Source organism: Bos indicus, chromosome 11, assembly GCF_029378745.1.
Source record: "Bos indicus isolate NIAB-ARS_2022 breed Sahiwal x Tharparkar chromosome 11, NIAB-ARS_B.indTharparkar_mat_pri_1.0, whole genome shotgun sequence".
Taxonomy (NCBI): Eukaryota; Metazoa; Chordata; class Mammalia; order Artiodactyla; family Bovidae; genus Bos; species Bos indicus.
This window is the reverse complement of record NC_091770.1, coordinates 37,240,891-37,268,320: the sequence shown is the minus strand read 5'-3', so window position 1 is coordinate 37,268,320 and position 27,430 is coordinate 37,240,891. Positions and strand designations below refer to the sequence as shown.

Below are 27,430 nucleotides of genomic sequence, written 5' to 3'. Positions count from 1 at the left end.
GGACTTGAATAGAAATTTCTTCAAAGATAACATACAATGGCCAACAAGCTTATGAAAGATGCCCAGCATCAGAAGTCATTAGGGAAATGCAAATAAAAACCACAAGGAGACACCGCTTCACACGTATCAGAACGGCTATTACCCAAAACCATAAAGAAAGTACTGGTGAGGATACGGAGAAATTGAAATCCTTAGGCACTGCTGGTAGGAATGTAAAACTGGCACAACTGTTATGAAAAACAGTATAAAAAATTTTCAAAAAGATAAAAAATAGAAATACTATATGATCCAATAGTTCACTTCTGGATATATATCCCAAAAGCCATAGGACTGGCAAAGCCCCATTACTTCACGACAAATAGAAGGGGAAAAGGTGGAAGTAGTGACAGATTTCCTCTTCTTGGGCTCTAAATTCACTATGGATGGTGACTGTGGACATAATATCAGAAGACAACTGCCTCTTGGCAGGAAAGCTATAACAAACCTATGTGCTGAAAAGCAGAGACATCACTTTGCTGACAAAGGTCTGATTAGTCAAGGCTGAGCACCGAAGAATTGATGCTTTTGAGCTGTGGTGTTGGAGAATACTCTTGAGAGTCCCTTGGACTGCAAGGAGATCCAACCAGTCCATTCTGAAGGAGATCAGCCCTGGGATTTCTTTGGAAGGAATGATGCTGAAGCTGAAACTCCAGTACTTTGGCCACCTCATGCGAAGAGTTGACTCATTGGAAAAGACTCTGATGCTGGGAGGGATTGGGGGCAGGAGGAGAAGGGAACGACAGAGGATGATATGGCTGGATGGCATCACTGACTCGATGGACGTGAGTCTGGGTGAACTCCGGGAGTTGGTGATGGACAGGGAGGCCTGGCGTGCTGCGATTCATGGGGTCACAAAGAGTCAGACACGACTGAGCGACTGATCTGATCTGATCTGATGGTCTTCCCAGTGGTCACATATGGTTGTGTGAGCTGGACCATAAAGAAGGCAGAACACCAAAGAATTGATGCCTTCGAACTGTGGTGTTGGAGAAGACACTTGAGAGTCCCTTGGACTGTGAGATCAAACCAGTCCATTCTAAAGGAAATCAGTCCTGAATATTCATTGGAAGGATCGATGCTGAAGCTGAAACTCCAGTATTTTGGCCACCTGATGAGAAGAGCTAACTCACTGGAAAAGACCCTGATGCTGGGAAAGATTGAGGGCAAGAGGAAAAGGGGGTGACAGAGGATGAGATGGTTGGATGGCATCATCGATTCAATGGACATGGAGTTTGAGCAAACTGCGGGAAATAGTGAAGGAAGGGAAGCCTGGCATGCTGATTGAACAAGAAACACTGCTCTACTAGAATTCACTGCTTTCAAAGGGCTCTTTGTGGAGGAAAAGTCAAGACTTCTTGTGAGGGTAATTGCTGGGGGGCATAGGGCAGGAAAGTGTGAGACAAAGTACCTCCAAAGTTCTGTCCATTCTTTCTTCCTCTTATTTTCCTCTCTCCACCCTCTTTTCTTCACTCCCCTTCCACCCACACTGTCTGCAAATGCTCAGAGCGCCAAGGGCATGTATGATATTGACTGGTTGAAACTGGACCAGAAAACTGTATACATTTCAACTACTTTTAATCCTCACCTCAAATCCTCCATATTTTAATCCTTATTCTTGTGCTGGGTCTCCCATCTCACTCTGGCCTCACTCAAACCTTCAGATGCCTTAGAGTGTGCCCCAGTACAGGGTGGCCCTGGCAACTGCCTCAGGGAACAGCAATGGAGGGCCTGTTCTGAGACTCTTCTTGTTCTGAGATATGCAAAGCAGTTTCTGAACTCGACAGCCCCCTGCCCTGCTTCCGTGTGCTGATGGCACCAAGGCCCACCTGAAGGCAAGAGGGGGTCCCTAAGGTGATTCAGGATCATGGCAGGTTTCCCCTGCAAGGGCCTGTCCACACAGGCTCAAGAACTAGATGCGCTGAGAGTGAAGAGTGAGCCAGATTTGGGGTTGTTATCAAACTTCAACCAGGAGCCTCTCATTAGTTTGACTCTAGACATTTATTCTGCTTTATGCTAAGGGCAGGAATAAATGCCAGCAATTCTTTGGGAGTCTGATAGTACATAATGCGCTCCTATTACAGTGCTGCCAAAAGTGTGACAGGCAAAGGCATCACTGATAGTGAGGATGCTACATGGACAAAATTTTGTATTTCAATGGCTAGAACTTAAACAAGTAAAAATATATATATAAATAAAATATATTAAAACCATAATTTCGTGGATATTAACTGCCTATGAGGAGAAGTAAAATAAAGGAAAGAAATGCATTAACATTCATTTAAAGTAAAACATCAGTAATGAGCTACAATTACAAAAATTAAGGTGGAAAATGGCACCCATTCTCATGGCTCCCTTGGGCCCAAACTGCAGTGTGGTCTATACAATCCTTTAAAAACACAGCCCATTGCTTTTCCTGAAATACAGGCTATTGTCCCTCTGGTTATCCACCTAAAAACACATGCTAGTCCCCACCCCCACCCCCGCCCCGATCAGCTGTAAGTCCAGGCCCCACAGGCCCCACCTATGAGGTGCAGGCCTGCTGAAGGGCCTTCTGTGCCCTGTGTACCACCTGCATCAGCTTTGATCTTGGCCAAGCGAGTATGTATGGAAATCTGTTGATACTGAAAGAAAGGAGCAAGTGTCCCTGACCATCTTCCTTTGACTCTGGGGACAGGAGATGACCACGGAGTTCGCAGTCAATACAAACCCCCAGCTATATGCTTGTGCTGAATCAGCTCCTAAAATCTCCTTTGGGAGCCCAAAGTCAGGGACTGGGTATCAGGTAGAAAAGTATAGCAGGATAAATATGGCTTCTGCCCTGATCCCCACACTTTAAAATTTACACTATAATTATGTGATAAAACTTCTGGATGAGCTGGCTAAAGTGACTGCCAAAAAGGAATCATTATTTCTGGCTTCCCTTGTGGTTCAGGTGGTAAAGAATCCTCCTGCAATGCGGGAGACCTGGGTTTGATCCCTGGGTTGGGAAGGTCCCCTGGAGAAGAGAAAGGCTACCCACTCCAGTATTCTGGCCTGGAGAATTCCATGGACTATACAGTCCATGGGGTCACAAAGAGTCAGACACGACTGAGCGACTTCTCTTTCTTACTTACTAGCATTGTTAACGTTGCTCTTATGGGCACTTACTTGCTTATGTCTGCCCAAAGTGCTTTTTGGGATAAAGTTTCCTTGGCCTATGCTCTCCAGGAGAGAACTCAAGGGCCTTGATTGTCTCCTCATCCATGCAATGCAGTGTCCACTAAATTCTACAACCTCCTGTATCGACCCCAAGGTCTTGTACCCAGGAAAGTATCCACATCAGGATCCTAAGCAAGAGAATAGCAATCCAATCTCCAGGTGAGCTGACTGCGAACACATTTTTTTGTGTGTTTGTATTTCATAGATATTTAAAGAATCTGGACTCTGGGCACATATAGGAAGTACAATGACTAGCTCACTTCCCTGTTGCTCAGTTTTTAAGAAAGTTTGGTTGAAAACAACCTTAATTTAGGATGATGGCTGAAGCATAGCGATCCATGCATTCTTCTCTCAGTCCTCTGGAATCTACCCCAGGCCAACAGAGAGCTCTCAGAATGGCCACACCATTTGGTCTATGGAAGAACCTCGGTGGCTACACAGCCATCAGCCAACATAAGATGGGCTTCATGAAAAACAACCAGGTGAGTATCAGTTCACTTCAGGCTTTTTGAGGATGTTGGGTCTCATGTCATAGAGCCCCCTCTAGGAAGATTCTCAGGACTTTCTCCCCCATCTCAGCACTGGGAGTAATTCCCCTTCATTTGGGCAATGAGTAAGTTTCCATCTTGCTGATGCCACAACTCACAATGCTAATCACCCCTCCCTGAGTGCTGGCCACAGGGGCCGCAAGCCATCTGAGGCCCACCTGGAGAACAGAGTGGGCCCGTTCACACGTGGCCCACCATGTGAACAGAGCTCCCACATGAGCTCAGTGGATTAACATCATTTGTGACTTCATCTTACCTTTCATATTTATATTTTCTACTTTAATCTCTCAGTCCCAAATTCTTTCTGTGAAAAATGAGATAATGAGCCTATCATGAGAATTAAAAAAGATGTATATAAACTGCTTTGCATTTTCTGGTATACATACTTAAGATACTTCCCTGGTGGCGCAGAGGTTAAAGCATCTGTCTGCAATGTGGGAGACCTGGGTTCAATCCCTGGGTTGGGAAGATTCCCTGGAGAAGGAAATGGCAACCCACTGCAGTATTCTTGCCTGGAAAATCCCATGGACAGCGGAGCCTGGTGGGCTACAGTCCACAGGGTAGCAAAGAGTCGGACGGGACTGAGCGACTTCATATACTTAACATACTGTAATAATAGCCAACAGTTACTGAGTGCTGACTATGCACAATGACTTACTCTAAGCACTTTGCCAGTGTGTTTGATCCTCATATAACTCTATGAGGTTGGTGCTGGTATTATGCTCATTTTGCAGATAAAGAAACTGAGGCCCAGAGATGTTAAGAAATTTGACCAAGGTCTCAAATCTACCATGGGTAAAACTTGGATTTGACCCTAAGCCCCCTGACTCTGAGCCCATGCCCATGCTCCTACTACTATGGTAGCTATTCCACTAAAGCTATTAAAAAAATAATTTCTCTTGTTTTTCCTTTTTATTTATTTGTCAGAGACTGCATGCAGTTATATTTAGGGTCACTAACTTGTTCACAAATTCCCAGTTTTATAACTTAAAGTCCCAACTCCCGGGACACCACTTGGTAGTTTTTACCATTACGCTGTTTTATCTTTTTGCAGCAGGACCACGGGTAGTACCTACAGATACCTTTGTGAAAATCAGGAAAAGAGGTATCCATTTACTTTCAACATATTTGCTTATGTAAACTGTCTTAAATCCTTAATGGAATAACATGGGATAAGAGAAATATAAATACACATTTCCACACTGTATTTAACACTTTAATAAGAGCTATCGGTAAGTATCAATACATGCATTACCTTTATATCCTTGTTCTGTCTCCCTGAGATCAATTTTGGTTATTGGTTTGAAATCAGTATCCCATAATCGTATACATCCATCTCGTCCACCAGTAGCAAAGCCTTCTTCACAAGCATACATGCTGAAGATTCCAGCCTGTTGATTAAGGCACATAATGCTGCAATCATTCTAAATAGTCATTATAGTTGGATCTTGATAATTAAAATATAAGACAAAAACAAAACAAAAATGAAGACAAATCCCCTGTTCTCTATTGAAATCCTGGTAATAGAACAAGTAGCCATTTGTAACATCCCTTTTAGCTAGATTAAAAATTCATAATAACCAGCAAAGCAAACTAGTTCAAGTGCTCCTTTGCCATGATTAAACAAATGATGGATTGTAAAAAAGTTTTCAAGAATTCCTTGGCTGAAGCAGATACAGAAATAATAAATTTCTTTCTGTGACAACTGATCATTATAAAGACACTGGTGGAGGTGTTTCATATAAGTCAAAGTTGCTCAGTCGTGTCCGATTCTTTGCAACCACATGGACTATACAGTTCATGGAATTCTCCAGGCCAGAATACTGGAGTGAGTAGCCTTTCCCTGCTCCAGAGGAATCTGGGATCTTCCCAACCCAGACATCGAACACCAGGTCTCCCGTATTGTGGGCGGATTCTTTACCAGCTGAGCCATAGGGGAAACCCAAGAACACTGGAGTGGATAGCCTATCCCTTCTTCAGGGGATCTTCCTGACCCAGGAATCAAACCGGGGTCTCCTGCACTGCAGGCAGATTCTTTACCAACTGAGCTATCAAATTCCTTCCCAATGGGGAACACATGTATACCTGTGGCGGATTCATTTTGATATTTGGCAAAACTAATACAATTATGTAAAGTTTAAAAAAAATAAAATTAAAAAAAAAAATTCCTTCCCAAAACAAGTAAAGATATGTGGGCTAGGAACACAAACACTTCTATAGGTACAACAGAAGAAGTGCATCCCAATGAGTTCAAGTAGGCACTATTGAGCCTAAATGAAAGCATGCTGTTGCTGCTGCTAAGTCACTTCAGTCGTGTCCGACTCTGTGTGACCCCATAGACGGCCTCCCACCAGGCTCCCCCGTCCCTGGGATTCTCCAGGCAAGAACACTGGAGTGGGTTGCCATTTCCTTCTCCAATGCATGAAACTGAAAAGTGAAAGTGAAGTTGCCCAGTTGAGTCCGACTCTTTGCGACCCCATGGACTGCAGCCTACCAGGCTCCTCTGTCCATGGATTTTCCAGGCAAGAGTACTGGAGTGGGGTGCCATTGCCTTCTCCAAAATGAAAGCATAAGTTACTCTTATGTTAGCTTGTTAAGCATCAGCTGAAGATGCTTTTCACATCTGATATGGTTTAAGAACTTAAAGCCTCGTTTTCTTGGGAAAATGTGCTACAAGAGTATAATGTTGACATAATATCCAGTGTAAAGAGAAACCAGGTTACTAAGGCAGGTTCTTTATGAATGAGGACCAATATTGACCTTTTAATTGTTTCAAGAGCTGTTTCATAATTAGCAAAGCCAAGAAAATTGGTCTTCAACATATGCTGCTGCTGCTGCTAAGTCGCTTCAGTAGTGTGGGGTCTGTGAGACCCCATAGACAGCAGCCCACCAGGCTCCCCTGTCCCTGGGATTCTCCAGGCAAGAACACTGGAGTGGGTTGCCATTTCCTTCTCCAATACATGAAACTGAAAAGTGAAAGTGAAGTCGCCCAGTTGAGTCCAGCTCTTTGCGACCCCATGGACTGCAGCCTACCAGGCTCCTCTGCTCATGGGATTTTCCAGGCAAGAGTACTGGAGTGCGTTGCCATTGCCTTCTCCGTTCAACATATGAGAAAGGTCTAAAATTTCATAGTTCCTTTGCTAAGAGTTGCTTAAACTTGTTTTCATGTTCACAGTAATACAGCATCAATCTGGAGGCAATAAGTTAAAGGTCTGCTGAGTTTCTGACATTATTTTACCAAATTTCCACTTATTACAACAGACTTTACCTTTCATATCATCTCGCCATTCTTCTGGGCATTTACACTCTATCATCTGTAGATACAGCAATGAAACTACTTTCAGTCAGTTCAGTCGCTCAGTTGTGTCTGACTCTTTGCGATCCCATGAATCGCAGCACGCCAGGCCTCCCTGTCCATCACCAACTCCCGGAGTTCACTCAGACTCACGTCCATCGAGTCAGTGATGCCAGCCAGCCATCTCATCCTCTGTCGTCCCCTTCTCCTCCTGCCCCCAATCCCTCCCAGCATCAGAGTCTTTTCCAATCAGTCAACTCTTCACATGAGGTGGCCAAAGTACTGGAGTTTCAGCTTCAGTGTCATTCCTTCCAAAGAAATCCCAGGGCTGATCTCCTTCAGAATGGACTGGTTGGATCTCCTTGCAGTCCAAGGGACTCTCAAGAGTCTTCTCCAACACCACAGTTCAAAAGCATCAATTCTTCGGCACTCAGCTTTCTTTATAGTCCAACTCTCACATCCATACATGACCACTGGAAAAACCATAGCCTTGACTAGACGGACCTTTGATGGCAAAGTAATGTCTCTGCTTTTGAATATGCTATCTAGGTGGGTCATAACTTTCCTTCCAAGGAGTAAGTGTCTTTTAATTTCATGGCTGCAGTCACCATCTGCAGTGATTTTGGAGCCCCAAAAAATAAAGTCGGACACTGTTTCCACTGTTTCCCCATTTATTTCCCATTAAGTGATGGGACCAGATGCCATGATCTTCGTTTTCTGAATGTTGAGCTTTAAGCCAACTTTTTCACTCTCCTCTTTCACCTTCATCAAGAGGCTTTTTAGTTCCTCTTCACTTTCTGCCATAAGCGTGGTGTTAACTACTTTACTGTATGTCAAAATTGAGCACAGTGTTTCAGTATTAAGTTTGTCCTTGTTCTTATAGAGCAGACCATCAAAAGAATTTATCAGTGGTTTCTGTTTGCATTCTAAGAACTTGTGGCATGGATGTGGAGGTGACACTCCCTCACTCAGAGTGAGGAAAAGCTACCTTTCTAACCACTATAAAAATAATAGTTGTCTCCATCATGTTGGCCACAGGCCAGCAGCAGTGACATCATTCCAGATCCACTGAGTCACTGTATGTATTTTAACAGGATCTCCAGGAGATTCGTAAACATGTAAAAGTTTGAGAAGTGCTAGTCTAGAAGATGAAACTGACAATGAAATACTTCTAGTTTCTGTGAAACTGCTGCTGATAAATTACACTAATCAGCCAATTCATAGAGGTAAAGGCTAATTAAGTTATCATGCTTTTGAAATATTAAATTCTTCTAAGTGAACAAAAATAATTAGGGAAATCTTTCATGACTATTGCGTATTCAGAATTAGCGAATACTAAAGCAACAGGGGAAAAAAACAGAAATTTGTGACATTAACTTATTTAATAAGTAATTCACAAATTTCCATACAGGAATACTTACACTATGTGCTCCTTGAATGGTGCGGACTAAATTGAGCCCTTTCCAGACATAGATGTCGCCATTTAAAGCACCAGAGTAGGTGATGTCTTCTTTGGCACATGCAAGGCAAAGGATGGTCTGAAGATCCCCAGTTTTGCCGAATATTCCTCTTTTTGCAGTCAGGGCATTTCCACATAGTGTCCAAAACTAGAACATAAGTGATAAATAATCCAAAAACAGAGTATTCTGATGCATCTCACAATTGGTATCGTTGGGTAATGTTTCAATACATTGTATATAATTTTCTATAGCTGAACTATAATAGATATACAGGCTTCTCAAGTGGCTCTAGTGGTAAAGAACCTGCCTGCCAATGCAGGAGACATAAGAAACACAGGTTTGATCCCTGGGTTGGGAAGATCCCCTGGAGAAAGTAATGACAACCCACTCCAGTATTCTTGCCTGGAGAATCCCATGGACAGAGGAGCCTCCTGGGCTATGGTCCATAGGGTCACAAAGAGTCAGATACAACTGAAGTGACTTAGCACACACATAATAGATACACATAATTTAACTTGTTTTGCTACAACAGTAGAAATTGTAGAACATTTTAGCCAACTACTAGCAGTAAAAAAAAAAAATGTAACAGTACTTTTTAAACTTTCAAAGTCCCCAAATTCCAAAACTTTGCTAAATGTTTCAGTTCAGTTCAGTTGCTCAGTCCTGTCCCACTCTTTGCAAATGTTTAGTGTTCATTTAATACAAAATGCCAATATTCTCAGAATTGGGATAAAATGGATGAATCATGTTTTTGTTTAATATCTTGCCAAATTAAAGCACTAGGGTAGGTTTATCATAGAGAAATTTAGAAAGAGAGAAAAGTAAAAGAGGGAAATTAACATTATTCCCAACATCCCAACATGTCGGTGTATCTTCTAGGTATTTTTTGGTGTATATATATATATATATATGTGTGTGTGTGTGTGTTTTTAGAAATAATTTCTAATTAAAATGATATAAATTTTCAAGTAGAAACATTACTCAGAAATATGTTTCTAAATATATTTCATATAGTCAAATGATTGACTAGGCTTTTCAGTTTTAGCTGCATAATTTATTATGTAGACAACCATAAGCACAAAGGCTGAGCTACTTTATAGATGGTAGCAGGAAGACTTCTATGGTCATGTAGAAATTAAATATTTCACTTTGACACAGTTTTTTTTCAGTATGTGAACTGGTGTAACTTTACTGCGATGTACATACTTAGCCTCACAATTTATAAAGCCTCTTTACACATGTTTAGTTATTTTATCTTCATAATAGCCTCACAAATAGGCTACGACAGATATTATTATTACACTCATTTGGAAGCGAAAGAAAGAAGGCATAAGTGACTTGCCAAAGGTTCAATAGGAGTTATACACGAGAAAATATTGAAATATTTGTCTTGAGAACTTTAAATATAATAAAGAAGATACATACAAAATAAAAAAAAAGATCATTTTAAAGCAGTATATTCTGACAAGTAGTAAGGAAATTCTAAGACAGAGAACCAGAATTCTCTGGAAAGAGCAAGAATAGGATTTGAATCGGTGGTGAGGAAGACACTGCACTGTGGTTTAGGAGAGGAGGGTTAGTTACATGGAGGTGACAGGAAATGTGTGAGGAAAAATCAGAGGCAACCTTAACATCTGTGCTTGCAGAAGAGGAAAAATAATGGTCCTCTCAGAGTAGACGGGAATTCGAGGAAGCAGTTCTAGATGGCTTCACCACCCAGGAGGGCCAGGACTCAGGCAACTGGGTAGGTGGTGGCTCTTGAGAGGATGAGAGGCAGGTGTGCAATCATTTAAAAAAAAAAAAAACAAACACAAGATTCTTTTCCATTAAATGTCAACTCTGGGAATTTGTTTCTTTGGCTATTAATATTTTTACCAAAAGGCACTGAAGTATACATGGAAAAACTGCAAACAATCTAGGGACAGATAGGTATATGCTTTGGGAAAGCACGTAAGTATTAACCTTGAGCCTGAACAAACTATGAGACATGAACAACTATTGGTTGTACATACATACATGCCAAAGACCCTGCCCTTCCACGGCTGACACTTAAGGCAGACGTTTTTCGTTCTGTGTCCCCGCGCACGAAAACTAAAAGGAGAGTAACTATTTGGTAACTATTATCCCTTTGACTTGGGATGTGCACTTTGGCCCAAGATACTGAAATATTTCTAGATGGACAACCACACACACACACAGAGACTGGTTTCCTCAGACACAAAGATTTTTCTGATGAAATCACCCAGTCAGATATTCCAGATGATCAAATAATTCTCTAAAAAGACATACATAGCTGGAATACCAAGATGGGTATGAAATTTTCTGCAGAAAATAGCAAATCTGAGATGCTATCTCTTTTTGAGAAGCACTACATGTTTGGAAAATGTGACAGATAAGTGTAGCAACACCCCATTAAATTCACACTAAATGAAAAGACACTGTTTATCTTCTCCAATCTCCACTCACAGATTGTAATGCAAATTCTGTTAGAATTGGCAGGTACCTGGGAGCTCATCTGGCCCTCAGTAATCCCTAAGGTCCCTTCTGCCTGCGACTAGAGAATGGAGCAAAAGCAATAATATCCAACAAACCTGGTAGATTCGTTTCCTGTAAAACCAATGAAGCAGTTGATGCTCAACTGCTACTGTTTTTCAAGCATTTGTTTCAGGTAATTGTAATTTGCCTGTTCGCCAAACACTAGGGATTGCAAAAGAGAAAGGATTTTATTGAGTTGGCCAAAAAGTTGTTTGCTGAAATAAAGGCACTTTTTTGCTTCAACAAAAATCAGCTCTCTGCACAAGGATTATAAAGTATTTATGAAGCCCTAAGGCCATGTGATGGGAGAAGGCAATGGCACCCCACTCCAGTACTGTTGCCTGGAAAATCCCATGGATGGAGGAGCCTGGTAGGCTGCAGTGCATGGGGTCGCACAGAGTCAGACACGACTGAAGCGACTTCGCAGCAGCAGCAGCAGCAAGGACATGTGATAGCTTTGAATACTAGAACCTGTACACTCATCTTTTTGTCCCCTGCTTTTTCATTACTTTTTCCTTATATTGGAAGAAATGTATGTTATTGTAAAATAATTTTAAAATACAGGGAAATTTTAAAAGCCATCAATTCACTACTCAAAGATAACTGTTTAATATTTTGGGAGAGCCTTTCAATTTATTTCCTACACACAAAAAAATATTTTTAAAGTAAAAATATCAAAGCCACAAATTTATCCCACTCAGAAGTAGACTGTTCATAGCTCTTAAATATGTCCTTAAATAACATCAAGCAGTCCTCTAAAACATGACTTAAAATGATTGCACAGTATTTCTTCATATGGATATACCAAATTTTATTTAACTGCCTGGAGGGAGAGGGTTTCAAGTCTTTTGTTTAGTTTTATTTGCTATTGACAAGTTATTTAGTAATGAACCAGTGCTTGGTTCACACTCCTAATTATTTCGTTGGGTTAAATTACAGGATATAAAATTATTTGCAGTCTTTACTTTGGCAGCACACATAGTAAAATTGGGATGAAACTGTTTCGAAGGGTGTCAACATTTCTAAGGCAATTGACAGGCATTGCCAAATTTCTAGACTGAAAGAGCATACTTACTTATGCTTTCATCAGCAAGGTTTGAGAGGGTTCACTCCCCAAATCTTTCTCGATACCAGATCATCTTGATTAAAAGCACTGCTATTGTAAACTGTCTATTCCTTATAGATGAGGTTTAATATTTTCAAGTGTCTATTAGCAGACAATCGATAAAAACAAACACTTTTGCCACTCTTTGTACATTCTGTAGATTTGCTAGAGGTCTTTACATTTCAACAACAAGTCAACACTCTACGCTTGTTGCTTATACTCTTCTAGCTTGTGATCTGCCTGTTTGTTTCTTGAGGGTAGCAGGAAGGTAAACAAAATGTTTTAATATTTATATAGTTGAACCTATCATATTATTCTCTGATACAAGAGACTTTCACCTATAAGGGTATGGAGAAGCCATTCTGGCTTATACCTGATTTGGCCTGAACTTTATGTGAACTAGAACAGCTTGACTTGTGGTCTGTCAAACATACATTGGACATCTGCTTTAACCATTAAAGAATGCATTATCCAGAGGTAAAGAATGTCTTTTTTGAAGGTAGGAACAAATGCGTCCCTTCCATGATGCCCATGCTACCACTCCTTCGAAGACAAGGTTCTCTTCCCAGATGCTAAGGTCATGCTGTCTCTGTGTATGCACTAATCTGAAATTATGAATAGTGAAGTGACAGTGTTAGTTGCTCAGTTGTGTCCTGCTCTTTGCATCCCCATGGATTGTAGCCTGCCAGTCTCCTCTGTTCATGGAATTCTCCAGGCAAGAACACTGGTGAGTGGGTAGCCATTCCCTTCTTCAGAGGATCTTCCCCACCCAGGGATCAAACACAGTCTCCTCCGTTGCAGGCATATTCTTTACCATCTGAGCCACCTAGGAAGCCCACATCTCTGTTGAAACCTTGAAGGAAAATAACTGTCATGTTTGATGTATGTTCTTTGTTTCAACAAAATATAAAGGTGTATTGAAAACTATGTTTCTCCAGAATGCTTTCTTCCTTGGTGGAGACTGCACTCTGGGGCTAGTCCTCAGTTTGACTTGAATAAAACTCCCTTCCATTTCTTACTATGTCGTGTCTGACTCTTAGCGACCCCATGGACTGCAGCCCACCAGGCTCCTCCGTTCACAGGATTTTCCAGGCAAGAGTACTGGAGTGGGTTGCCATTGCCTTCTCCATTTATTGGTTATTTTTGTCAAATACTTTTATGGTTTATTTACTTTTACATTTAAAAATACCTTTCTCCAACTGGAAAGAAATTAAATATTTACTTATACATTCCTCTAGTTATTTTATAGTTTTTTAAACATTTAACTCTTTAATTCACAAATAGTTTATTCAACTATATGCTATGAAGTAATGACATACAACAAGAATAATATACTGTTCTAGTGCCCATTTGTCAGAGATAGTTATCATACCCTAAACTGTCATTCATATTAAGGTCTATTTCTCAGTTTATTTTGTTTTTTGGTGGTGTTTATCTATCTTATGGCAGAAAGTGAAGAGGAACTAAAAAGCCTCTTGATGAAAGTGAAAGTGGAGAGTGAAAAAGTTGGCTTAAAGCTCAACATTCAGAAAACGAAGATCATGGCATCTGGTCCCATCACTTCATGGGAAATAGATGGGGAAACAGTGGAAACAGTGTCAGACTTTATTTTTCTGGGCTCCAAAATCACTACTGATGGTGACTGCAGCCATGAAATTAAAAGACGCTTACTCCTTGGAAGGAAAGTTATGACCAACCTAGATAGCATATTCGAAAGCAGAGACATTACTTTGTCAACAAAGATCCGTCTAGTCAAGGCTATGGTTTTTCCAGTGGTCATGTATGGATGTGAGAGTTGGACTGTGAAGAAGGCTGAGTGCTGAAGAATTGATGCTTTTGAACTGTGGTGTTGGAGAAGACTCTTGAGAGTCCCTTGGACTGCAAGGAGATCCAACCAGTCCATTCTGAAGGAGATCAGCCCTGGGATTTCTTTGGAAGGAATGATGCTAAAGCTGAAACTCCAGTACTTTGGCCACCTCATGCGAAGAGTTGACACTTTGGAAAAGACTCTGATGCTGGGAGGGATTGGGAGCAGGAGGAGAAGGGGACGACAGAGGATGAGATGGCTGGATGGCATCACTGACTCGATGGACGTGAGTCTGAGTGAACTCCGGGAGCTGGTGATGGACAGGGAGGCCTGGCGTGCTGCGATTCATGGGGTCACAAAGAGTCGGACACGACTGAGCGACTGATCTGATCTGATCTGATCTATCTTTACCACAGTCTTATTTTAATTTTTGAAACTTCATAGTAGACTTTAGTAAATAGTAGTGCATATTCTTTTTTTTTAATTTATTTTTTAATTGAAGGGTAGTTGCTTTACAGAATTGTGTTGTTTTCCATCAAGCATCAACATGAATCAGCCATAGGTACACATACGCTCCCCTCCCTCTTGAATCTCCCATGTTACTTTTCATTACTCTTTTTTTATCCCGAAGTTGTGGTTATTCTCACTCTTTATTCTCATAGACGAATTTATTCATACTATGTTGCTTCAGTCATGTCTTTGTGACCCTATGGACTGTATAGGGTCTATAGGGTCTATAGGGTCTTATAGGTCTGTAGGGTCTATAGGGTCTTATGGGTCTGTAGGGTCTCCCACCAGGCTCCTCTGTCCATGGAATTCTCCAGGCAAGAATACTAGAGTGGGTTGCCATGCCCGTCCGAGGGGATCGTCCCAATCCAGGGATCAAACTCACGTCTCTTACCTCTACCTGTGTTGGCAGGCAGGTTCTTTGCCACTAGTGCCGCCTGGAAAGCCTACAGATAGATTAACTTAGAATAACTTGAAGGGAAATATCAGATATTAATAAAGTTTATAAAGATTTTAATTGAACTTGTATTAAATATATATTAACTTGGAGATAAATAATGCATTTATAATTTTTATACTTCATGTCCAAAATCAAAGTTCTCTCTCCCCATTTGCAGAAGTCCTCTTTTACATCCCTCTGTAAAGCTTTATGCAAGTGAAAGTGCAAGTGCAAATCACTCAGTTGTGTCTGACTCTTTGTGACCCCATAGACTGTAATAGTCCACAGGGTTCTCCAGGCCAGAATACTGGAGTGGGTAGCCTTTCCCTTCTCCAGGGCATCTTCCCAACCCAGGGATCAAACCCTAGTCTCCCGCATTACAGGCAGATTCTTTACCAGCTGAGCCACAAGGGAAGCCCAAGAATACTGGAGTGGGTAGCCTATGCCTTCTCCAGGGGATCTTCCTGACCCAGGAATTAAACTAGGGTCTCCTGCATTGCAGACAGATTCTTTACCAACTGAGCTATGAGGGAAGCCTGTAAAGCTTTATAATAGTCTTTAAATTAAATCTTTCATATTTCTTATTATAGTTACTTCTGAGCATTTTATCATGTTTCTTTCAGCATTAAGTAGGAATAATGGAAAGGATCATGAAAAACTAGACTAAAAGAAGAACAAAAGAACTGGGAAACAGGAGGCGCTGGTTGGAGGAATAATACAGACATCTACTCTGATTGTACAGAAATGCACAATTTTTATATCAGCAGAGATCAACATATGCTCTACTCAAGCATATAACCTACCTTTATATTCTTTTATTTATGGACTTTATTGTCTATTATCTACAAACTTATGGTCAGAAGATCCCAGGACATATCCCTGGGTCCAGAGAAATTTTTGCTATGTCAGAGCAAAGGATGTTGATGGTGTTAATTGTGCTACCTGTGTAACAAAATAGAGAAGCAAATAGACAGAGGCAGGTCCTGGGGCACTAGCAGTATTACAGGCTATATGCTGCTGCTGCTGCTAAGTCGCTTCAGTCGTGTCCAACTCTGTGCGACCCCATAGACGGCAGCCCACCAGGCTCCCCTGTCCCTGGGATTCTCCAGGCAGGAACACTGGAGTGGGTTGCCATTTAGTCCACAGGAAAACAGAGGCATTTAAAAGTCAGCGGCCCATGGAGGTTTGTGCTATGTATCCTTTTCTTTTTATATCCAACATAACACGGCACCTTTCTTCTAAGAGAACATAGCAACACGTCAAAAAATTTTGACATGCAATATGTATAAACATTTATAATATAAAAACTTAATTCATGAACTTAAAATCAGAACTGTTTTAAAACATGCGATTCTAAAAGTATTGAGTCTTCTTTATAATATGTAATTGATATAAAGTTTCCTTTTTAGCTACCAGCTGGGCACTTTGCTTGATTGTTGTTACACTGCATTTTTGAAACAGAGGCCCATCGGCTGAAGTAAGCAGGCTTCAGGATCAGAGATGCAGGTAAGAAGCCTCTAAATTTAAGGGGGAACATGTAAAGTTGAGTAGTTTCTCAATACCAAATTATACACATAGACATCTCAAATTAGCTTCATATGAGGTACCCAAATTTCTTTTAAATAACGGCTTTACCTTTATATGTTTCACTCCACAGCTAACCACTCTGTTTGGCTGATATGGATCCCAGGAAATATCAAAAATCTGTTTAAAAAAGATAAAAAGTTTCACATTCATGTGTTTTTGCCTTCTTTAAGATACTGTCCAATTGCCAAGATTCTACCCTCACAATCTGAACACAAGGTCACCCACACAAATGGAGGATTTGGCTCTGGAGATGAGTCAGGAATTGCTAATACACATTTTATCATTTTGTGTCTATTTACCTTGGGCCTGAATGGAGAAGAAATAATTAACCATAATCACTGAGAACAAACTACTGTCACATTTTTAATTTTGTCCAACCAGGGTAAACAAACCAATGATTTTGGATCATTTATCAAAATTTTTGGTTCTCCACAATCTTAATAAAACACTTTTGAGACAGAGTTACAATAAAAACAAAGAGAATGGCAATTGTTTAAAGTGTGTATTACCCCAGGCCCATGTCAGAGATTCTGATTTAGTGGATTGGAAATTGGGTGGATTTAGTGGGATCACCACATTCCACTAATTTAGTAGAAATTTAGTGGGTCAAACACATGCATTTAAAAACACACCCCAGAAGATGCTGATGTAGGTGGTCCATGGACCACATTCTATGAAGCTCTAATAGAAAGAAGAACGAATCATCAGAGGCAGAGACTAACCAAAGAATGAGGCTGCTATCATATAGGAAGGAGCTATTGCTCCAATAATCAGACAAAAGAGGAGAAGCTTTGGTTAGGTAGAAAGGAACACTTATGAACTACAGAAAGAGCACTGAGGCCTGAAGCTATCTGAGCTCAGGCAAGTCTTAGCATCTCTAAACTTAACCTCCTCTTCTCAAGAATGAATGAGTCACCTCAGTTCTGTTGTGAGGTCAATTAAGATAATGTAATGTATGTATGATCATTTTGAAGACTACAAAGCACTGATTGTATAAATTAGTGCTAGTTATTAAGTATTTTAGCCACTAAAATAATCTTGAAAAACCATCTGCCTCTAATCAACCAACAATAATTCATACTGACAACAGCAATAAAGAGCAAAACGATGTGATACAAATTATGAAGCCTGGGAGAACAGTGTTCCAAAAATGGTATTTCATTAAAACATTCTGGGTGTTTAAAGAGTTCTCACTAGATAGCACTGTACTTTTTACAATCTACTCCTAACTGGAAAGTGTACAGTACATTAACAAAACAATAGCAAAATCATTTATTGATGCAGCCCAACTCAACTACTATATAATATACAATGGGAGACAAGGCGGCAGAGGAGAAGGACTTGAACTCACCTCCTCTCATGAAAACACCAAAATCACAACTAACTGCTGAACAACCATTTACGAAAAAGACTCAAATTACCCAGCCCCCCAAATTCTACACCAAAGACAGAGAAGGAGCCACAACAAGATGGTAGAAGGGGCATGTTCACAATATAATCAAATCACATACCTGCTGGGTGGGAGACCAACAACCTGGAAAATAATTATTGGATTGGCCAAAGAGTTCATTTGGGTTTTCTGTAATACCTAATGGAAAAACTCAAGTAAATTTTTTGACCAATCTAATATATCAGAGGTTCTCCCACAGGAGTGAGTTCTGAAGCCCATGTCAGACACCCCAGACTGGGTGGTCTGGCATCAAGAGAAGGAGCCCTGAGAGTACTTGGCCTTGAAGGTCAGTGGGGCTTGAGTGCAGGAGCTCCACAGAACTGGGTAAAGAGAGACTCCACTCTTGGAGACTGCACACAAGGTTTCATGTGCACAGGGACCCAGGGCAAAGCCATGACTCCATAGGAGCTTGGGCAGATCTAAGGATTAGGGGTAGGTCAAGGAAGGGTCTCCTCAGGAGGCAGGGGGGTTGGCTGTTGCTCACTGTGGGGGCAGGGACACTGGGGGTGAGATCCCAGAGAATATTCACTGGCATGAGCTCTCCAGGAAGTGGCCATTTTGGTTGCCATTTTAGCACCAAGACCTGCCCCACCCAACAGCCTGCAGGTTCCAGTCCTAGGATGCCTCAGGCCACACAACCAACAGGGTGGGAAGACAGCCCCATCTATTAGCAGACAGTCTATCTAAAGCCATCCTGAGCCAACAGCTGCCTATAAACACACCCCTTGACATGTTCTGCCCACCAGAGAGACAAGACCCAGCTCTACTCACAAGGGAACAAGCAGTAGTCCCTTCTACCAGAAAGCCTGCACAAGCTCCTAGAATAGCCTTATCCATGAGGGGCAAGACACCAGAATGAAGAGGAACTACAATCCTGCAGCCTGAGAAACAGACGCCACAAACACAGAAAGTTAGACAAAGTGAGATGGCAGAGAAATATGTTCCAGATGAAGAAACAAGATAAAACCCCAAAAGAATAGTTAAGTGAAGTGGAGACAGACAATCTACCTGAAAAAGTATGCAGAGTAATGATAGTAAAGACAATCTAAGATCTCAGGGAAAAAAAAATGGAAGCACAGGCTAAGCAGATACAAGAAATATTTAATAAAGACTAGCTTTAAAGAACAGAGCTGAACAATATAATAATTGAAATGAAAAATGCCCAGAAAGAATCAATAATAGAATAAATAGGCAGAAGAATAAATGAGATGAAAGACAGACTGGTGGAAATCAATGCTGCAGAAAAGAATAAAGAAAAAAGAATGAAAAGAAATGAGGACAGTCTCAGAGATTTCCGGGAGAACATTAAATGCACCAAATTCACATTATAGGGGTCCCAGAAGAAGAGAGACAGAACCTGAGAATATATTTGTAGAGCTAAGAGCCAAAAACTTCCCTAATATGGGGAAAGAAACACTCATTCAAGTCCAGGGAGTTCAGAGAGTCCCATACAGGATAAACCCAAGGAGGAACACATTGAGACACATAGAAATCAAATTAACAAAACTTAAAGAAAAAGAGTAAAAGCAACAAGCAACATACATATGAAATCCCCATAAGGTTTACCACCTGATTTTTCAGCAGAAACTGCAGAAGGGAGTGGCACAATATAATTTAAAGAGATGAAAAGGAAAAACCTACAACTAAGAATATTCTACCCAGCAAGGCTCTCATTCAGATTCAAAAGAGATATTAAAAGCTTTACAGAGAAGCAAAGGCTAACAGAATTCAGCACCACCAAACCAATTCTACAACAAGTGCTAAAGGAAGTTCTTCAGTTGAAAAAGAAAAGGCCACAAGTATAAACAAGAAGATTATAAATGGGAAAGCTCACTGGTAAAGGTAAACACAAAGTAAAAATGGGAAATTTTCTACACACAAATCTGGTATCAAACCAGCAATCATGAGAAGAGAAGAACACACATGCAGGATTTGGAAATGCAATTGAAATTAATAGACTACTAACTTAAAACAATCATGTGTGTGTGTGTGTGTGTGTGTTTATATGTATATATATATACAGACTGCTATATTAAAATCTCATGGGAACTGAAAATCAAAAATACACCATAGATACACACACAAATGAAAAGCAATCCAAACACAACACTAAAGATAGTCATCAAATCACAAAAGAACAAAAGAGGTAGGGAAGAAAAAAGACATACAAAAACAAATCCAAAACACTTAAAAAGAGGCTCAAACCAAAGGATATAGACTGGCTGAATGGATACAAAAACAAGATATGTATATATGCTGTCTACAAAAGACCCACTTCAGATCTAGGGACACATACAGACTGAAAGTGAGGGGATGGAGAAAGGTATTCTGCACAAATGGAAAGCAAAAGAAAGCTGGAGTAGTAATATTCATATCAGACAAAACAGACTTAAAAATAAAGACTGTTACAAGAGATAAAGAAGGAAATTGCATAATTTCAAAGGGATCAATCTAAGAAAAAGATATAAACATTATAAATATATTAATATATGCACCCAATATAGGAGCACCTCAATATATAAGGCAAACACTAACAGCCATAAAAGGAGAAATTGACAGTAACACAATAATAGTGGAGAACTTTAACACCTAGTTACATCAATACACAGATTATTCAGACAAAATCAATAAGGAAACACAGTTCTTAAATGACACATTAGACCAGATGGACTAATTATAAATCAATCACAAGAAAAAATTTATAAAAAACACAAACACCCAAATGTGGAATGTTTGTGTTAAACATTGTTACCAAACAACGAAAAGATCACTGAAGAAATCAAAGAGGAAATTTAAAAAAATACCTAGAGACAAATACCAAAGAAAATACAACAATCCAAAATTATGGGACATAGCCAAAGCAGTTCTAAGAAGGAAATGTATAGCAATGTGGTCTTACCACATAGCTACCTGGGAAGCCCTCAGTGGTTTAAAAAAAAAAAAATGCACCTGTGATGCAGAAGACAGGAGTTTGATCCCTGGGTCAGGAAGATCCCCTGGAGAAGGAAATGGCAACCCACTCCATTATTCCTGCCTGGGAAATCTCATGGACAGGGAAGCCAGGCAGGCTATAGTCCATGGGGTCACAAAAGAAAGTCAGACATGACTTAGTGACTAAACAATAGCAACAACAATCGTACCTCAGGAAACAATAAAAATTTCAAACAAACAACTTAATCTTATAGCGAAAGCAAATAGAGAAAGAAGCACAAACAAACCCAAAGTTAGTAGAAGAAAAGTAATCATACAGATCAGAGCAAATAATTGAAATACAAAGAAAACAATATAAAAGATCAATAAAACTAAAAGCTGCTTCTTTGAAAACATAAACAAAATTCATAATCCATTAGCAGGACTCCCATCCAAGTACTAAACCAGTCCCAACCCTGCTTAGCTTCCAAGACCAGGTGAGATCAGTCAGGTTCAGGATGATATGGCCATAGACTAGACAGGCTCATCAAGAAAAAAAGGGAGAAGGCTCAAATCAATAAAATTAGAAATGAAAAAGGAGAAGTTACAACGGACACCACAGAAACACAAGGGATCATAAGAAACTACTATAAGCAACTATATGCTGATAAAATGGACAATCTAGAAGAAATGGACAAATTCTTAGAAAAGTAAGCCTTCCAAGACTGAACCAGGAAGAAATAAAAAATATGAACAGACCAATCACAAGTACTGAAATTAAAACTGTGATTTAAGAACTTCCAATAAACAAAGAGGGAGACAGAGGATTAGATGGTTGGATAGCATTACCAACTCAATGGATATGAGTTTGAGCAAATTGCAGGAGATAGTGAAGGACAGGAAAGGCTGGCATGCTGCAGTCCATGGAGTTGCAAAGAGTTGGACATGACTTACTGATTAAAAAACAACAATAAACAAAAGTCCAGGAACACATGACTTCACAGGTGAATTCCAACAAACATTTAAAGAACTATCACCTATCCTTCTGAAATTCTTCCCAAAGGAAGAATTACTGCAGGAAGAATTCCTGCAGAGGAAGAAATACTCCCAAACTCATTCTATGAGGCCAGAATCACTTTGATACAAAAACCAGATAAAGATATCACACAAAAAGAAAATTACAGGCCAGTATCACTGATGAATTCCAGAAAAACACCTACTTTTGCTTCATTGACTATGCTAAAGCCTTTGGCTGTGCAGATCACAACAAACTGTGAAAAATTCTTGAAGAGACGAGACTACCAGACCATCTTAACTGTCTCCTGAGAAACCTGTATGCAGGTCAAGGGGCAACACTTAGAATCAGATACAGAACAACACATTGGTCAAAATTGGGAAAGGAGGACAACAAGGCTGTATATTGTCACCTGGCTTATTTAACTTGTATGCAGAGTACATCATGTGAAATGCTAGGCTGGATGAATCACAAGGTGGAATCAAGATTGTAGGGAGAGATATCAACAACTTTAGATATGCAGATGATACCACTTAACGGCAGAAATTGAAGAGGAACTAAACAGACACTTGATGAGGGTGAAAGAGGGGAATGAAAAAGCTGGTGTAAAACTCAACATTCGAAAAATGAAGGTCAGGGCATCCGGTCCCATCACTTCATGGCAAAAGGAAGGGGGAAAAGTGGAAGCAGTGACAGATTTTATTTTCTTGGGCTCCAAAAATCACCGTGGATGATGACCGCAGCCATGAAATGAAAAAACACTTGCTTCTTGAAAAGAAAGCTATGACAAACCTTGACAGCATATTAAAAAGCAGAGACATTACTTTGCTGACAAAGGTCTATATAGTCAAAACTATGGTTTTTCCAGTAGTCATGAATGGATCTGAGAACTGGATCATAAAGAAGGCAGAGCACTAAAGAATTTATGTTTTCAAACTGTGCTGGAGAAAACTCTTGAGAGTTCCTTGGACAGCAAAGAGATCAAACCAATCAATCCTAAAGGAAATCAACCCTGAATATTCACTGGAAGGACTGATGCTGAAGCTGAAGCTCCAATACTTTGGCCACCTGATGTGTAGAGCCAACTCACTGGAAAAACACTGATGCTGGGAAAGATGGAAGGCAAAAGACGGGAGCAACAGAGGACGAGATGGTTGGATGGCATCACAGACTCAATGGACATGAGTTTGAGCAAACTCTGGGTGATAGTGAAGGACAAGGAAGCCTGGAGTGCTGCAATCCATGGGGATACAAAGAGTCAGACACGACTGAGTGACTGAACAACAAATCACTGAAGAACACAGATCCAAAAATCCTCAACAAAATACTAGCAAATTCAATCCAACAATACATTAAAAGGATCATACACACCATGATCAAGTGGGATTTATCCCAGTATGCTGCTGCTGCTGCTAAGTCACTTCAGTCATGTCCGACTCTTTGTGACCCCATAGACGGCAGCCCACCAGGCTCCACCATCCCTGGGATTCTCCAGGCAAGAACACTGGAGTGGGTTGCCATTTCCTTCTCCAGTGCATGAAAGTGAAAAGTGAAAGGGAAGTCGCTCAGTCGTGTCTGACTCTTGGCGCGCCCATGGACTGCAGCCTACCAGGCTCCTCCCTCCACGGGATTTTCCAGGCAAGAGTACTGGAGTGGGGTGCCATTGCCTTCTCCACCCAGTATGCTAGGATTCTTCAACATTCACAAATCAGTGTGATACACCACATTAACAAACTGAAGATTATAAACTACATAATCATCTTATAGATGAAGAAATAATTTTTTTTACAAAATTCAACACCCATTTATGATAAAGAAAAAAGATAAACTCTCCAGAAAGTAAGCACATGAGAGAACCTTCTTCAACATAATAAAGGCCATATATGACAAACCCATTGCTAACATCATTCTCGATGGTTTAAAACTGAACACATTTCCTCTAACATCAGGAACAAGACAAGAATGTCTACTCTCGCTAGTTTTATTCAACATAATTTTGGAAGTCCTCACCATGGCACTCAAAGAAAAATAAATAAAAGGAATCCAAATTGGAAAACAAAAAGTAAAACCACCAACAAAAAGTAAAACCACCATGTTTGCAGATGACATGATACTGTATACAGAAAACCCTAAAGATGCTACAACCACTAGATCTCATCAATGAATTCGGTAAAGTTGCAGGATACAAAATTAATACATAGAAATATTTTCCTTTCCTTTACACTAACAATGAAAGATCAGAAGGAGAAATTAAGGAAATAATCCTATTTACCATCCCATCAAAAAGAACAAAATACCTAGGAATAAACCTAGCTAATGGCAATCCACTCCAGTATTCTCGCCTGGAGAATCCCATGGACAGAGGGGCTGGCGGGCCGCAGTCTGTGGGGTCACAAAGAGTCAGACACGGCTAAGTGACTAACACTAAGGAGGCAAAAGACCAGTACACAAAAACTGTAAGATGCTGATGAAAGAAATCAAAGTTGATACAGACAGATGGAAAGATAGAGCACATTCTTATATTAGAAGAATCAATATTGTTAAAATGACTATACTACCCATGGTAATCTACAGATTCAATGCAATTTCTATTAAATTACCAATGGCACTTTTCACAGAATTAGAACAAAAAGACCCAAGATGGACGGGTCATGGTAGAGAGTTCTGACAAAACGTGGTCCACTGGAGAAGGGAATGGCAAACCACTTCAATATTCTTGCCTTCAGAACCCCATGAACAGTATGAAAAGGCAAAAAGATATGACACTGAAAGATGAACTCCCCAGGTTAGTAGGTGCCCAATATGCTACTGGAGAAGAGCGGAGAAATAGTTCCACAAAGAATGAAGACACTGAGCCAAAGTGAAAACAATGCCCAGTTGTGGAAATTAAGTCTGATGCTGTGAAGAACAATATTGCATAGGAACCTGGAATGTTAGGTCCATGAATCAAGGTAAATTGGAAGTGGTCAAACAGGAGATGGCAAGAATGAACATCAACATTTTAGGAATCAGTGAACTAAAATGGACCAGAATGGGCAAATTTAATTCAGATGACCATTATATCTACTACTGTGGGCAAGAATCCCTTAGAAGAAATGTAGCCTCACAGTCAACAAGAGAGTCCGAAATGCAGTACTTGGGTGCATCTCAAAATGATCTCTGTGTGCTTTCAAAACAAACCATTCAATATCACAGTAATCCAAGACTATGCCCCAATGACCAATGCCAAAGAAGCTGAAGTTGAATGGTTCTGTGAAGACCTATAAGACCTTCTAGGACTAACACCAAAAAAAGATGTTATTTTCATCATAGGTAACTGGAATGCAAAAGTAGGAAGTTAAGATATACCTGAGTAACAGGCAAGTTTGGCCTTGGAGCACACAATGAAGCAGGGCAAAGGCTAACAGAGTTTTCCCAACAGAACACGCTGGTCATAGCAAACACCCTCCTCCAACAACACAAGAGACACCTCTACACATGGACATCACCAGATGGTCAATACTGAAATCAGACTGATTATATTCTTTATAGCTGAAGATGGAGATGCTCTATACAGTCAGCAAAAACAAGACTGGGAGCTGACTGTGGCTCAGATCATGAATTCCTTAGTGCCAAATTCAGACTTAAACTGAAGAAAGTAGGGAAAACCACTAGGCCATTCAGGTATGACCTAAATCAAAGCCCTTATGATTATACTGTGGAAGTGATAAATAGATTCAAGGGATTAAATCTGACGGAGTGCCTGAAGAATTATGGATGGAGGTTTGTAACCCTGTACAGGAGGTGGTGATCAAGACCCTTCCCAAGAAAAAGAAATGCAAAAAGGCAGAATGGTTGTCTGAGGAGGCCTTACAAATAGTTGAGAAAAGAAAAGAAGGCAAAGGAGAAAAGGAAAGATATACACACCTGAATGCATAGTTCCAAAGAATAGTAAGAAAAGATAATACAGCCTTCCTAATGATCAATGCAAAGAAATAGAGGAAAACAGTAGAATGGGAAAGACTAGAGATCTCTTTAAGAAAATTAGAGATACCAAGGGAACATTTCATGCAAAGCACAATAAAGCACGAAAATGGCATGGACCTAACAGAAGCAGAAAACATTAAGAAGAAGTGGCAAGAATACACAGAAGAACTATACAAAAAAGATCTTCATGACTCAGATTAACTCAATGGTGTGATCACTCGCCTAGAGCCAGACATCCTGGAGGGCCTTAGGAAACATTACTACGAACAAAGCTAGTGGAGGTGATGGAATTCAAGCTGAGCTATTAAGGATGATGCTGTTAATGTGTTGCACCCAACATCTCAGCAAATTTGGAAAACTCAGCAGTGGTCACAGGACTGGAAAAGGTCAGTTTTCATTCCAATCCCAAAGAAAGGCCATTCCAAAGAATGTTCAAACTACTGCACAATTGTACTCATCTCACATGCTAGCAAAGTAATGCTCAAAATTCTCCAAGCTAGGCTTCAACAGTACATGAACCAAGGACTTCCAGATGTTCAAGCTGGATTAAAGGCACTGGAACCAGAGACCAAATTGCCAATATACACTGGATCACAGAAAAAGCTAGAGAATTCCAGAAAAACATCTACTTCTGCTTTATTGACTACATTAAAGCCTTTGACTGTGCGGATCACAACAAACTATGGAAAATTCTTAAAGAGATGGGAAAACCAGACCACCTTACCTGCCTCCTGAGAAACCTGTATGCAGGTCAAGAAGAAACAGTTATAACAAGATATGGAACAACAGACTGGTTCAAAATTGGGAAAGTAGTACATCAGGGTTGTATATTGTCACCCTGCTTATGTATCTTATATGCAGAGTACGTCATGTGACATGTCGGGATGGATGAAGCACAAGCTGGAATCAAGATTGCAGGGAGAAATATCAATAACCTCAGATATGCAGATGACACCACCCTTATTGCAGAAAACAAAGAGAAACTAAGGAGCCTCTTAATGAAAGTGAAAGAGGAGAGTGAAAAGTTGGCTTAAAACTCCACATTCAAAAAACAAAGATCATGGCATCCGGCCCCATCACTTGATGGCAAAAAACATGGGAAACAATGGAAACGGTGAAAGACTTTATTTTCTTGGGTTCTAAAATCACTGCAGGTGGTAAATGCAACCATGAAATTAAAATATGCTTGCTCCCTGGAAGAAAAGCTATGACCAACCTAGACAGCATATTAAAAAGCAGAGACATTACTTGGCCAACAGAAGTCCATCTAGTCAAAGCTATGGTTTTTTCAGTAGTCATGTATGGATGTGAGAGTTGGACCATAAGGAAAGCTGAGTACCAAAGAATTAATGCTTTTGAACTGTGGTTAGAGAAGACTCTTGAGAATCCCTTGCACTGCAAGGAGATCAAATCAGTCAATCAATCCTAAAGGAAATCAGTCCTGAATATTCACTGGAAGGGCTGATGCTGAAGCTGAAGATCCAATACTTTGGCCACCTGATGCAAAGAGCCGACTCATTAGAAAAGACCCTGACGCGGGGAAAGATTTAAGGCAGGAGAAGAGGATGA

At 40.3% G+C, this 27,430-nt stretch overlaps 1 protein-coding gene across 6 annotated transcripts in view; it reads right to left on the bottom strand.

Annotated features, from left to right (window-relative positions):
* EML6 (EMAP like 6) overlaps positions 1-27,430 on the bottom strand; it is a 322,773-nt gene that overhangs the window by 153,439 nt on the left and 141,904 nt on the right. For 5 of the 6 annotated variants that reach the window (XR_011569245.1, XM_070798676.1, XM_070798674.1 and 2 more), the window contains 3 exons: positions 16,569-16,637; positions 8,502-8,687; positions 5,041-5,176 (listed from right to left, as the gene is read on the bottom strand). Coding sequence is in view for 5 of the 6 variants with exons in the window: in XM_070798676.1 (XP_070654777.1) it covers positions 5,041-5,176; positions 8,502-8,687; positions 16,569-16,637 (391 nt within the window). In the remaining variant the exon portion in view is untranslated. Of the gene's footprint in view, positions 1-5,040; positions 5,177-8,501; positions 8,688-11,131; positions 11,238-16,568; positions 16,638-27,430 lie in introns of all 6 variants that reach the window. The other variant, XM_070798678.1, reaches the window with a different exon arrangement.